This window comes from Saccopteryx bilineata, chromosome 9 (assembly GCF_036850765.1).
Source record: "Saccopteryx bilineata isolate mSacBil1 chromosome 9, mSacBil1_pri_phased_curated, whole genome shotgun sequence".
Taxonomy (NCBI): domain Eukaryota; kingdom Metazoa; phylum Chordata; class Mammalia; order Chiroptera; family Emballonuridae; genus Saccopteryx; species Saccopteryx bilineata.
In genome coordinates, this window is record NC_089498.1 from 61,278,679 (window position 1) to 61,294,069 (window position 15,391).

At 39.2% G+C, this 15,391-nt stretch overlaps 1 protein-coding gene across 22 annotated transcripts in view; it reads right to left on the reverse strand.

The window, feature by feature from the left end:
• Nucleotides 1–15,391, reverse strand: part of ANK3 (ankyrin 3) — a 745,841-nt gene that overhangs the window by 147,834 nt on the left and 582,616 nt on the right. For 19 of the 22 annotated variants that reach the window (XM_066242002.1, XM_066242003.1, XM_066242004.1 and 16 more), the window contains 5 exons: nucleotides 14,739–14,936; nucleotides 13,012–13,110; nucleotides 12,619–12,717; nucleotides 5,217–5,414; nucleotides 767–865 (listed from right to left, as the gene is read on the reverse strand). In XM_066242002.1, coding sequence (XP_066098099.1) covers nucleotides 767–865; nucleotides 5,217–5,414; nucleotides 12,619–12,717; nucleotides 13,012–13,110; nucleotides 14,739–14,936 — 693 coding nt within the window. The remainder of the gene's footprint in view (nucleotides 1–766; nucleotides 866–5,216; nucleotides 5,415–12,618; nucleotides 12,718–13,011; nucleotides 13,111–14,738; nucleotides 14,937–15,391) is intronic. The other 3 variants (XM_066242017.1, XM_066242013.1, XM_066242018.1) reach the window with 1 other exon arrangement.

Below are 15,391 nucleotides of genomic sequence, written 5' to 3' on the forward strand. Positions count from 1 at the left end.
GGCAGTCAGACAGACTCTCGCATGCACCCAACCAGGATCCACCCAGCATGCCCACCAGGGAGCAATACTCTGCCCATCTGGGGCGTTGCTCCCTTGCGACTGCAGACACTCTCTCTGGTGCCTGAGTTAGAGGCCATGGAGCCGTCCTAAGCACCCAGGCCAACTTTGCTCCAGTGGAGCTTTGGCTGTAGGAGGGGAAGAGAGAGAGATAGAGAGGAAGGAGAGGGGGAAGGGTGGAGAAGCAGATGGGCGCTTCTCCTGTGTGCCCTGGCTGAGAATCGAACCCAGGGCTTCCACACACTGGGCCAATGCTCTACTGCTGAGCCAACCGGCCAGGGCTAATAGTAGACTAAAATTTAATTTATCCTTTTTCATAGACACACACACACACAAAGTTAGAAGTTACAAATTACTGATAATTTTTCCTATGTGCATTTTTTTTACATCAGTCACAAAACTTAAGAGAGATACAAGCTTTCACACTTTGCTCTTAAAGAGCAGAGACTGTAACAAAGATCAATAGTGTTAACGCAGAAGGATATTGATGTGCAGCTAAAAAAAACAAGCCAATACCCAGGCCATCAAAGATAAAAAGCACCTGGGACACTATAATCAGAGACTTTAGTGTCCCTTGCTCAGATACACATTTGAAATACTATGTATAAAAGATATGATTGGGGATTTGTTCTTTCTCATATACAACTGTACGTGCTTAGATCAGAGGTCACTAAATGACACTTTGTAGGGGCACAATCTTTTTGTTTACCTTTGTCTGGGCATCCACATGTGCGCCTTGGTTTACGAGAACTTCAGCCACATTCACTCTGTCTTCTTGAGCAGCAAGATGGAGTGGGGTCAGGCCACTCTGCAAGAGTCAAAGTACCATCATCTTCTAGGTGCGGGTGTAGGACACACAGGCATGTTTGAGAAACGGGTCATAAATTCTGGGAGAGCAAGGCTAGAACGTCTATGTTAAACAAAGTCTGGAGAATAAGTTCATATACTAGCACTTGTGCAACATTGTTATCTTCAGGCTTAATGGAAAAATTTAAGCACTCAGAAGTGGAGGGAACGGACTGAACTCAATACTCACCACAGACTCCATAATCAATAAGGTTTTCCTACACTTGTTTCATTAAGCCCTATTTCCTTTTCCCTTTGCACAGTATTGTAAAACAAATCACAGACATTATATCATTTCTCCTACGTACTTCAGTGTTCATTTTTTAAAAAATAGCAAAAGTATGCAATTTTAATACATTATTAGTATTACTAGCTTTGGCAAAAAAACATTAAAATAAAAATCATTTATAAATTGAATACTGATATATAATAACATTTTCTCCATTAAATATAATACTGAAAGCTCACAAATATTTGAACCGAATGTATCCCAGAATATGTAGACTCTGCGGTTGTTCTCATGGCAAAAAAGAAAAAAAAAAGAAATCATTAAGACTATGGCTTAGTTTAAAAATCCTTGGCATTGTGAAGTATTTTTTCATAAATAATAATTAAGAGGAAGTGAGTTAGTGTAAGTGCTTCTACATTATTTTCTTTCATCCCTGATGAGTACAGAAGTTAATACTGGAGGCTATCTTTCTTCCACTTTACCATCTGTGCAATGAGAACATCAACTTGACTTATTTTTCAGAGAAAAGTACTGAACCAAAAGTAGCCTCAGAAAGGGTTCAGAACCCTCTAGATGCTGCACATTATTTAAGGGGTTCCTAGTCTGTCGAACAAATTATGGACCCAGGAAGGGTAATCCGTTCTTGACTTTTTAATAATGTCTACAGAATTTTGGAAGAAGCTCACTCAAACTGAATAAAAAGGACTGATGTATTTTATTCACTTGAACGCCAAGCGAAATAAGCCAGGGCCCTAATGTCACCATCCAAACAATGACATAACCTTAGAACAATGTTCCATGTTCTACTTTAGAGGAAACAAGTATTAGTAACCATAACATTTTGTAAGCGTCATGGTCACCTAATTCTAAGTTTAAGATTTTTCAAAACTCTGACGATACTTCACAGAGCGTTATCAGCACACTTTGGGAAATGCACTCTGACAAGTGCCCTCGTCTCTCTCTCCTGTCCCCGTCTGTTCATGCATGCTGTGGGTTACCCATCTGCCTGTGACAGAGTCATTTCCAACTTTCTCAGGCTTCCTTCCCCCCGTCTTACAAAGGGCCTCATTGTTACATTTATCTACACACCTGCTCTATAAAGATCAACATAACCCTGATTTTAAACCTTGTTTTCTTGTCTGTCTTCCTCAAACCCCTGTGTGCTTCTTGCTGCAAATGTATGTTTAATCTCTATATAACCAGTGTTGAGTATCCAGCTTTTAATCCATCTACTAATTGATGAAACCAAAAAATCAAACATCTTTAGGTAAAACAGAATATATTCAATAAAAAAAATTATTTTTATATTCATGATTTTAGTTTAAAAGATTAAAAAAATAAAGTGATAGTTAAAACAGCCCATTCGAGTTCAGAAGCTATTAGTTAATATTTTATGGGGTTTCAACCATTGGTTATTTTAAAAGTGGCATTCATTGGGAAAAGAGAGAACAGCACCAAATCAGAGTCGCAACAGCTCTGTTTAACAATGTATTTGCTTTCTAAAGAAATATAGCTACTTGTGGGCGACAAAATCCATGTGAGAGAACAGCAACATCAAAAGCAACATCAAAGCAAGCCAGACACCAGCACTTTAGCAATAACTTAGGTTCACAGTCTCCTTTCCTTTAAACAGCTCGGAACTGCAGATTACCAGTAAGGAAAGAAATAAAGCAATAAAATGTTCAGTTCACTATAAATTTTCATGAAAGCTAAATTTTTTTGGTTAATATTTACTTTATAGCAAGGAAATAAAGTCTAGGGTTACAAGGAAAGGTGGATGCGTAGGCGGCAGGAGTGGAGGGGCAGAAACTGGTGTTTAATACTCGAGCCGCGTAGGGAAGACTGACAGAAAAACTGTCAGAGTTCCCTATCGGATAATAAAGTTCTGCTGATAATCTGTTTTCACACGGGGGCTCATTGAATACTTTACAGAAAATGATGAGTTGAGAAGGGAAACAAAGATTTACAAAAATTTACACCTGCTATTGTACTAGATGGCTTCTTGGTTCTGCAAAGTTCTTGAAAGTTCCTTAAGTACCACGTGTTAATGGGAGGCCAGCTGATCTGCTCTTGACAATTTCCTTGGAAGTATCCCTGCTTATAGCTATACAGGAAGGTGGCTGATGGTTGATGATGTACGTCTTTTGGTGTTCAAAGCTGCCTGATTGATGTCCAGTCTACTAAAGCAAACACTGATAAATTCTTTCTAAAGTATTTTCTGACAAAAAATATTCCATGATTCTAATGTGAATTCAAGACCACACACACACACACACACACACACACACACACACACACAGTAGATGTTGAATCACTGACTGGAGTGTTTTAAAGAAAAGAAAAAATCAATCACATTGTATTTCATAACAAACCTACTGAAAATGTTAACCTGTTAAATCAACTGTTGAGTTTTATATGGTTTCTGGGAGAATTAATGAGCTACAATATTCTGGGCTCACAAGAGAAAATATACTCTAGTTTAGTAGATGACAAAATGTACTTCAATTGCAATGGGCAGCTTTTCTATCTCATTTAAATAAGTTGAATTTTTCAGCAAATTCTTGTAAGGTTGGTTTATATACTGATTATTCAAAAGCTCGAGCAAATCTTGATTATAATGACTATTTGAAATTGCTTTATGATTCCCATTAATGCTGAAACAGGCATTCCTAAAAGGGACATTTAAAAAGATATGAGAAAATCAGATTGATACACCAGAAAAAAATGAAGTGAAAAAGTAACGATCAAAATGAATTTTCAAGATACTAAAAACTTCAAGGAAGGTTTTCCTGGTCTCTTATGTAAGTCTTTTGGTCTACAGATTTTGTTAAATTACAGCTTTGGGGATTTAGATTAGTGCAGAGTAAACTTTTTTCAAAATTGTGCAAAGTCCAAAATGAATACGATTACTCTTTTCTACTTAGAAGGTGCTGAATGTTATCCAGTTAATCCTCATGATATTTCTGTGAAGTAAATATTGTCTTTACTTACTCGAAGATAAAAGTAGGCTTAGAGAGCTCACATAAATTGCCCAAATGACATCTCCAATAAACCAGATTTAGGATTCAAACCCTCTGTGATTCTGAAACACTGGCCACATATTTTAAAAATAATTAAATTACATATTATTTATTCCTGTTAACTATTCCTTTGTTGAACCTCTACTTCAATATCTGAGCTACAGCTGAGAAACACCACGGCTGGACCATTACTAATTGGCGAGGCAAAGCTAAATGTCTGGGGGGTTAGATTATCAAGAATTTGGGGGCATTCTTGCAGGGTTTGCATTATTTGAAGACTTAGGAACATCTGTCCTGTGTTTTGGAATGATCTCAGATTCATAAGTAGTCAGCAAACCCTAATTCTATGAAAATGCAATGATATTGCAATATATGCCTCTGGTCAATTGTGGGTAAAATTTTCATTTTGTTTCATAAAACTCTGCTACTTCTTTTATCTATATATTAATAATAGGAATGTCAATACAAGGATGGCAGTTTGAAGAATTTTGGGATCAGTCCTTACAAGTTCCTCGGAACTGCCAACTTCCATACAAAGACAAAATGTGAACGCTAACAACCTTTTCAATCCATTGAATAAGATAGCTACTTTAAATTTCTGTTATTAAAATGAATTCTCTGGTGGCACTGTTTCCAATTTTTTTTTGTAACCTAGAACTTAAACTAGGACAGGCAAGGAGTAGGTGCTCAAAACATGTTTGTGGAATGAGTCAACAGGCTACCATTTATAACTCCTTACTTGCTACATTCTGGTGAGGGAACAATGCTGTTCTCTGAATTAACATTATAACAAAATTTCATGTTTTTAAATAAACTTGTGGATTGCCTTTTTATGACTATATGCTCCTCAACTGAATGACATTGCAATTATTGACCTACCATTCTTTTATTGTTTAAACAGATCACTTACAAATGTTTGCTATGAGAGACTACTTCAGTAAACATCTTTGCAATATGACCCTCTACACATTCTATCTGGCCCAGATTTTTCATGCCTTTTTAATAACCTTTCTGGGCAGTAAGATTTGTTGTACTGTATACTTTGCAGAGAAAGAAAAGGTTACCTTATTGCTCAGGTTCACATTGGCATTTCTGCTGAGGAGCAGTGACACCATGTCCACGTGTCCTTCCTGAGCTGCAAGATGGACAGAAGCAATTCCTTGCCGGGTAACTGCGTTTGCATCAGCACCATATTCCAGCAGAGTTGTTGCTATGTCCATCTGGTTCTTTTTGGCAGCGATGTGTAGTGGTGTATAACCATTCTGTCAACACAAATCACTTGGTCACATGTCCAGTAACAAGATAAAAATGTGTGCAGTACATTTTCAAATAGTATGTCCCTCTTTCCAGTGATTATTTTTTGATGGTTAAAAAAAAAATCATGATTAAATAAGCAAATACCGGTAAATCAAGCAGTGCCATTAATGTTCTGCCCTCATGTCTCCCACATCTAGCCAGGGAAAATATAAATATAATACTTATACACAGTTTAATGTAAGAGTCAGAGTACCACCCGTTTTACAAAAGGAATACAGGGTGCCTCTTACAGGCACTTACATTAGTAGATGCTCAAATATTTACTTGCTTTATTTAAACTGGGGTGACAGGAAAACCTACTAGGAAACAAGAAGCAACATGAGACATGTTCAGAGTCCTTCTTCCACCTTGAAAATCTCGCTGATGGCCATTTATTACTTATGGGTTGAAATTTTTAATTTTTATGGTAGCCAGAATGTTATAATCTACCCCTATATGGTCCTTTGATTGCCTTTTTTGACAAAACTTTAGTCTCTATGCTATGCTTCAGATGCACCCGTCCCCAAAACAACATAGAGCTCATGTTTCTGTCTTGCCTACTCTACCAAAAATACTTTCCCCAACATGCCCTCTGGGCCAGCTTCTATCAACTGAAGTTTCAGCTCAAGGGTCACACCCTCGTGAAGTCTCCTACATCCCCCTCCCCTCCTACACCTGTTCCCCACTTGACTGACTCCAACCAAACTCCTGGAGATATTTAGTGGCTATCTTAGATATTTAGTAATATTTATTATTATTTACATATGTGTCTCCTCCTACTAAAATATAAACTTATTGAAGGCATGCATTGTGTTGTATTTGTCTTTGTATGTCTAATATCTCACAATGACTGGAGAATCCTCAGAATGAGTCAAGCTTACTAGAGCTTTCAGAACATTCTCTGATCCTTCTCTTGGCTGACTTTAAATGCTCAGAGGCAACCAAGTTCCTTCAACAAATAATTAATTAGCTGTGCCCCAGGAGTCTTCAGAGTCCTCTGCCTTAGGGGACCCTATCCTGGCTCTTAGTCATTTAACAGAGAAATGCAAGATTGTGTGTGTGTGTGTGTGTGTGTGTATCTATTCCCCCCCCCCACTTTTCTGAAGCTGGAAACGGGGAGAGACAAGTCAGACAGACTCCCGCATGCGCCCGACAGGGATCCACCCGGCACGCCCACCAGGGCGAAGCTCTGCCCACCAGGGGGCAATGCTCTGCCCCTCCGGGGGGTCACTCTGCTGCGACCAGAGCCACTCTAGTGCCTGGGGCAGAGGCCAAGGAGCCATCCCCAGTGCCCAGGCCATCTCTGCTCCAATGGAGCCTTGGCTGCGGGAGGGGAAGAGAGAGACAGAGAGGAGGGGGGGGGGGTGGAGAAGCAAATGGGCGCTTCTCCTTTGTGCCCTGGCCGGGAATCGAACCCGGGTCCCCCGCACGCCAGGCCGACGCTCTACCACTGAGCCAACCGGCCAGGGCCGCAAGATTATATTTTGATGTGAGCATGAATCTGACTATATAAAATATGCCAATAAAAATTAGACTGATTTTTATAGAAAAGATGGTTTAGAGAAAAAAATAGAACCCAAGGATTTATGTTTGGGAATACGATCCATATCCAGACAACAGATCACTCACAATCCTTCCAAGCCACTTGGGTGCATCAGAAACAACAAAGGAGGCAGTGGGGCTGCAGCCCCACTGCTTGGCCAACCCACTGCAATTAACACTCATATGAGTCACTGCATGTCCTAGTATGAGAGCATTTCGCACTTGGAAAACATTCTTTCTGTAATCGATTGTAGAGAGATGATTTAAGCTGTTGGATATTAACCCATGAAAATGGAAATGCCACTTCCAGACTCTTCTGAAACCAGCCTCTGCCAGAGTAGAAGATTTTATATCCCTATTTTTAGTTTTGAGCTATTGCCATCTGGAAACTCCAGCTGACCTGGGAGGCATTTGGTCCTCCACTCAGACACACCCTTTAGTGATTGCCTTCAGAAACTAGAACTTTGGACTGAGCCCAACTCTACAGTGAGTGACAGGACGGGTGAGCCATCATCATCCCCACCCCTGCATTAAAAGGAAAATTCACAAAGCAGTGCATTAAAATAGGAAATCCGATTAGTCAATAAATCTAACACTAGCTAATTAGGATGGTAAGGCAAAATAGAGTTTAGCTTCTTATCACCCTTCTTGTCATTGTTTTTACTGCTTTTGCTCCTGATATAACTTTCAAGTTGGTCACTTCTCAAAGCCTAAAGCAGGGGTCCCCAAATTAGGGCCCGCAGGTTGCATGCAGCCGCCTGAGGCCATTTATCTGGCCCCCGCTGCATTTCCGAAAGGGGCACCTCAGTGAGAGGAGCACTGTATGTGGCGGCGCTGCAAAGTGCTGCATTGTTCACTTACAGTACTACTTCCGGTGACGAGGGGACTCACACGTCACGGCTCCGGAGCATGTCATATGACAGCACATCCGGTTTGCGGCTAAGATGCCCCATATCACCGGAAGCAGTGTGAAATAACAGCAGAAGTAGGAAGAAAGGCAGAGCACTATAACCATCACTACACAGTACAATGGCCCTCATACTCCCCCAAATGTACAACATAATGGCCCCTATAACCTCCCTTTGCCCAAAAGTCTCCCCCCACATTACTACACACCATGTTTCCTCTATTATAAGAACCTGTCTTATATGAATTTTACCCCCAAAAGATGGGGGCTGTCTTATTTTTAGTACCCATTGAAATACTGGTCAGTTTGTTGATTTAAATTTACTTGTTCTTTATTTTAAATATTGTATTTGTTCTCATTTTGTTTTTTTACTTTAAAATAAGATATGTGCAGTGTGCATAGGGATTTGTTCATAGTTTTTTTTTTTATAGTCCGGCCCTCCAACGGTCTGAGGGACAGTGAACTGGCCCCCCGTGTAAAAAGTTTGGGGACCCCTGGCCTAAAGGTAGATCGTCTCTAAGATATGACAAGCCTCTTGATTACTTCTAATTCGCCAACAATTCTTAAATTTTAAAGCCACTTATCTAGAGAAGCTCTGGCATCTCTGTAATGCACGCTGACTCCAGACAGGTTACTCATTACTACTCAGGGCTCTATCTGAGCTCCTTCCCAGAAATACAAAGGAAAGTATAAAGCAAGGGGAAAACAAACCATGGTATTACTTTAGAATGGAAAATTAATCTTAATAGGCTTTAGAAACATTTAAATAGTGAAGAAATAGTTCACCTTTAGATCTATAATGGGATTTTTAAAGTTCCTCAGATCTTTTTAATTTCCAGAAAGTAAAATGATTCTTATTTGCCACACTAAAGGAGACACATGCATTTATCAGAAGAAAAATACAGTAGTGAGAGATTCAACTGTAGAATAATGTTAATATTTTTTCTCCTCTTGATATAGAGGACAAACTACTTGGCATGTGTGCTTCTTTATTTTAAGATGAAAACAAAAGCAAATGTAATTTTAAATGATCAAAAGAAACATATTTACATCATACTTTTCCATGATAGTTTTCCAAGAATTTGTCTCCGCTGATGAACATTAACAAATATACTGTACATTGTATGAAAGAGAAATCTGACAAAGAATAAGTTAAGGCTCCTGTCCCTTCCATAATCAGTGCCCAGGTTATGCCTAAACTGAAGCCAACCCTCTTGTGGAGCATCTGCCTCAGGAAACAGCTCAGGCTAAAATGGATTACAGAAGCCCACCTACTTTCAGATATCCCTATCTCAAATTACCTAAAATTACATCCTGTTTCTAGGACAAGTATGGCTAAGAAAATATGTTGTCAATCCTACAAAAGAGAAGAAAGGGTAAGAAAAAAAGCATGACATAAGAACCAAGAATGTGAATTAAGGAAGAGTTAATTAACACTGAGGTCAACGCTGTCATATGCTAATCATGACCTGTTGAGCCCTTGTCCCTCATTGGTCACCACTGGCAGAATTCAGGAATTACTGAGTTCCCTGGAGTGAAGGAGGTTATTTTCCTACCCTATTTCTGTTCTCCCTCTTTCTTAATAAATAAAACTTTGGTGGTGTGTTCAGATGAAAAACTACATTTCCCAGTTTCCCTTGCATAAAGAAGTGACCAATGAGATATAAAGAGAAATGGCTGGGTGGAACTTCTAGGAATACCCAATTGTCTGACTTTCTTGTCTGGAGGGAAAAACCAAAAGACTGCCTACCTCCTGATTGTTTATGACATGGGAAAAATAGTCTCTCATCAGTTTAAACACTATGCTAGGCCTTTTGTCTAGCAAATGAAGCAAATCCCTAACTGATAAAATTGCCTTTGCTCAGGATCAAAGTCTAAAAACACTGAGCAGGATCACTGCCCCAGAAAGTGGAGCTAGTTGGAAATGGGGCACAGATGGCATTATAGGGGCCCTTCTGGAGGCAACTGTGGAGTGGGGATGAGAAGGAATGTCCCTTAAGAAAATCTTGTGTTCCACTGACTGTAAAAGATATGCTTTCGGCAAAGGGGCTGTTATAAGGAATTAGTTCAAGAATTGTTTTTTAACTCTTTGTCAAAGGTGTATTGCAGATACAAAACCATGAATAAAAAGTCTTGTTTAACAAATTTATAGCTATAAAAAACCTACAAATATACCAATTATTGACTTGCTAAGAGTCATTTGTGGATGAAAAGGTGGAGTAGATTCATTTCGTTGCACTTATTTTGTAATGCTTGTCAATTCTAAACTGCTTGCTACTTTAGAATAGTTGTGCCCAAATTACTGCTTCTCTGTGAGAAATAAATACTTCCCTATTAATTATTTACTGGTTGTCTACCATGAACCTAGGGTTATTTATAATGTAAGGAAAGTGGCCTAGGCTCAAAGGGATATTAAAATAAATAAACAAAATGGACCAGCATTAAATTTCATTACAAATTCTTATTGTTTTAAAAATAGTGGTAAAACACACACAACATAAAACCTACCATTTTGACTATTTTTAAATACATTAAGTATATTCACATTGTTCTCCAATAATTAGCACCATCCAGCTCCAAAATGAAAATTTGTCCCCATTAAACACAAACTCTCTGCCTGACCAGGCAGTGGCGCAGTGGCTAGAGTGTCGGCAGAGGACCCGGATTCAAAACTCTGAGGTTGCCGGCTTGACCACAGGCTTGTATGGCTTGAGCATTAGCTTACCAGCCTAAGTGCAGGGTTGCTGGCTTGAACAAGGTCTCACTTGCTCTGCTGTAACCCCCCCACTCACCCGTCAAGGCCCATATGAGAAAGCAATCAATGAATAACTAAGGAGCCACAAAGAAGAATTGATGCTTCTCATCTCTCTCCCTTCCTGTTTATCTGTCCCGCTCTCTGTTTCTCTCTCTCTCTCTCTCTCTCTCTCTCTCTCTCTCTCTCACACACACACACACACACACACACACAAAACCCCCACTAACTCTCCATATCCTCTTCCTCTCAGCCTCTGACAACCAGCATTCAACTTTCTGCCTCTGTATAGTGTATAAGTGACACCACATAACATTTGTCCTTTTTTGTGACTGGCTTAATTCTCTTAACATAATGTCTTTGAGGTTCATCCATATTGTAGCATGTGTCAGAATTTCCTTCTGAAGGCTGAATAATACTTTTTTGTATAAATAATCTACACTTTGTTTATCTAGTCATCCTTCAATGGACACCTTTTTGAACAATGCTGGCTTTGTTTTCTTTTCTTTTCTTTCTTTTCTTTCATTTTCTCTTCTTTCTTTCTTTCTTTCTTTCTTTCTTTCTTTCTTTCTTTCTTTCTTTCTTCTTTCTCTCCCTTTCTTTCTTTCTTTCTTTCTTTCCTTTCCTTTCTTTCTCTTTCTTTTCTTTCCTCTTTCTTTTTTTCCTTTCCTTTTCTTTTCTTTCTTTCCTTTCCCTTTCTTTCTTTTTTTTTCTTTCTTTCCTTCCTTCCTTCCTTTCTTCTTTCCTTTCCTTTTCTTTCTTTCTTTCTTTCTTTCTCTCTCTTTCTTTCTTTTTCTTCCTTCCTTTTCTTTTTTTTAAAGATACAGCTTTCTTAAAAGTCAAACATGGGTTTTTGTTGTTGTTGTGAGAAAGAATGTCAGAGTCTAAAATTATGGAAGAGCTGTATTCCAATACAAAGCAAGTTTGGGGGCTTGACTTTAAATTGTAGATTATTTCATGGAGAATAAGTCTGGAGCAGATGGGGCAGGAAATATTTGAGAAAGACTTAAAAAGTGATTCTGAGGAAAATTTCTTGTCAAAGATAACATATTCTGCAAATGAAGAAGGGACCTACCTAAAACTTGTTCTCTAAAAGTATTCAAAGTAATCTAAAATAGCCCAAGTTCATTGATCTATGCATACAAGAGGTTTGATCTAAACAGCAAATTTAAAGAAGAGCATTGAAGCTTCCCCAAAGTGGAAGAGTAAAACAAAGATACAAAAAGCATTAGGGATGCTAAAAAGTTCCTTCAACCAGTAGTATTTACTGAAAGACTGGGCAGCATTTAGATTGTGTTTCTATCATTCCAGTGTTCTTTGATCACAGCCACTTGCTCAACAATAGAGGACCTACTAAAGCAACAGGACTCTATTTAGCTATCTTTCAATAAACTCTTCTGTATGACTCACCTCTCAAATCCCAATACCAGAGTGATAAGAAAGCTGTATACTTTATGCATCTTTTTCTTTTTCTGGGAAATCTAGGTTGTCTACTGCTCAATAGTGCCTTGACAATAAGAATAATGATTCTCTTCAGCAATATTAATAACACATAAGCAAAACCTCCCAACTTATTTTATTAAACACAAATAATTTGAAGGCACTGTTTTATGGCCGGGGAAAATGTAACACATATTTTATAACTTTGACAAATCAGAACTTTCTTACACCCTCAGGCTGCACTTCTGTTTTTAATCTGGTAAAGGGTCCATTAACTCCATTTCTTCTCCAGGTTGCAGGATGTTCTGGATTTTCAAGGAAAATCAACAAGTAAATATTTATTGAGCATCTACCATACGTGATGACTAAATAGTTGAAGGCACTGATTTCCTAGGAGCTTATATTTCTGTGATTTTATTCGGTGGAGTCTAAACTGGGAAGATGCCACAGAAGATGTAGAAGTGGAAGCAGATACAGAGATAGATGGACACTGGCAGGCATTGTCTGCACGCTGTTGAATTACAGGTACCTTTGCAGCCGCATGAGGTGAGGCTCCTTGGTCCAAAAGCAGAAGGGCCACTTTCTGATTATCATAATGTGCAGCTACATGCAGTGGAGTTAGCCCGCTCTGAAAACACGTGCAGAAACAACAACCAGTGTCAACAGCATCTTAACAGTAGAAGCCTAGATTTAGGAGATGGTATTAGATTGGATACAATGAAGAGTGTAATTTACATTCTAGTTTTCACAACACTTGGACCCCGGCATTTGCCTTCTATTTCCGAAATGCTCTTCGTCCTATGAGACTTAAATATATACATAGTTTGGTTATAATTTAGGTGGCTGTTGGTGAATATTAGCAAGTGCTCGGTTTGTTACCATGGAAGCGGCCTGTTCCACAGGGTGGCTGCGGACCCCCTACCTTCCCAGCAGCATCTGGAGACGCACTCTTCTGCAGCAGGAGATTGGCTACTTCAAGCTTCCCATATTTTGCTGCCACATGAAGGGGAGTAAATCCTTTCTGAAAAAGGAAACACAAAAATAATGAATGGTAGAAATGACACAAAGGCTTCACTTTTCTGGAACTGATGAATTAGTCTAACAATGAAGAGCAGTTAAGCCAGCATTTAGAACCAAGACTGGTACATAAAAGTTGGTAAGAGTCCTCTTACTAACAAGGAAGAGCAGGATTTTAGACTTTTCTCTGTCTGCTGATTGGGCCCCAATAGTCCACTAATGCTGGGACTAATTGGTCTTCTAAGTATGATGAACTTGGGGAACTAGATCTGGGGTTTATTCTAGGGCCATTTTGGGATTTCATGTTGTAGGAAGAATAGATTCCAGATTCCAGGTGCACTTTGGGTTTGGCAGGCTAAGGTACCCCCAGAGCAAGTCTGGAGACTTTCCCTTCCTCTTTTGCTATTTTCACGTGCATAAACATATCTTTGTGTTTGTTCCAATCTTTAAGAGCAGAAGCCAGAGATTCTCATACCTTAGGCACCACCAGTAAACTGAAAAATAACACATGGTTCTAGCCCAATAATATGTAGAGTTGGACACTGAGGTTAAGCAGCTAATCTCGCTCGCTCTCAACTCCTACAAGGATCTGAGTATCAAGTAGTCAGTCAGCAAGCACCATTAGGGAGGGTCTCAAGTACGAGACAGGTCCGCAGGGTCCTCAACACATTTGACCTCATCAGATTTATAGTCAACTAGAGCCAGTGTGCAGCTGGGCTGGTGGAAGGCTGGGGCACTCAATACCCACAACTCATTAGTCTGTTTCATACACTGAGTGAAATCAGGAGCTTACATCTCAACTCTGCTAAAGAACCTAAAGAGTGACAAGGGATGAAGTTTGAGGTAGTCACCATTTTTTTTCCAGATAGTTTGCCAAGTATTTGTAATTATTGTTAATATCTTGTGCACTGATTATAGGTCTCCTCTCTTATTCTCTGCAATAAGGGATGCAACAACATTTCTATCTAAGATATGCCATAGGCCAATTCATCTTCCTATCACACTTGCAAGGTTTACATAGTATCATAAGGAACATGAGCTCTAAATTACATATTCTGCATCTGCAGATCAATTGTGTGGAATGTTACCATCTAAGGCATCAGGTTGACATAAAAAAAAACAACCACCAAAAATCAGACAATAGTAATAAAAGAAACAATAAACAAAACGAACCCAAGAAAAACTGCCATCCTGATTTGAAAGTATTATAAAAGTATCAACCAACTGAGCTTTGATAATGCAGTTTGTATATGTGGCCTTAGCCAGAGAAATCTCTGGCTGTGTTTTTAAACCATCGTTTAAGTCTATCAAATAACATGCAAGAAATCCTGATTCTAGATATTAGTAAGTTTTCATTAGAAGGTAATGTACTGAGAAGCTTAAAACAGACAAGCCAGACACACACAAATTTACACATACCTTAAATTACCTCCCCCGCCCCAAGGCTTTGCTGGCCATATTATTACTACCCTGGGATCCCAAGTATTAGTGGCAATATATAGCCTTTGTACCCGTTACTGGGAATAGGTACAAGGGAATTGTAGGGAGGCTATATTTTGGAGGACACAGCAGGAGTTGTAAGGAGGATGTATTTTGAGGGACAGAGCAGGAATCTAAGGCTTGCTTTCATACCTTTGTTGTTATAGATAGAGATGCGCCGTGATCTAAAAGAAATGCGGCTACGTCCTCATGCCCTTCTCGGGCTGAAAGGTGGAGCGGGGTGTACCCAGAAGTCGTGGCTGCATTTGGAGACGCTCCTTGCTGCAACAGCTGTTGTACTATATCTGCCTTCCCTAATCGGGCAGAAATGTGCAGAGGGGTTTGGTCATCCTAAATGGCAAGGCAGAAAAGCAAGCTGATTAGCTGAGAAAACAATGGTGTGATTGTGAAACATTTAGCAAACTGCTTGGTATCCGACGCTAAATTCAACTCTTTTATTCAATACTAAAAAAAAAAAAATCTCCTTTACTTTTTCTTCAAGGTTCATAAAGGTAGAGATGGTAGATCTAAGCTCCTTAAAAACCCTTCTACAATACTTAACTCTGACTGTGAAAGTATGAACGACAGGTCTACGTACAAATTATCCCCACTACCACCTGCCACACTTTATCAATTTTTTTTATGTCCAATGACTGTTTTTTTGGGAGATAAGGGAATGTATCCTAGTCAAACTTAAATACCTGGGAGGGATATCATACTTCTACCAGTTCTTATACATACATATAGAATGAATTGTTTTATTGGTGTTGCTTTCCTTCCACCAAAAGCTGAGAGGGAGGGAGGCA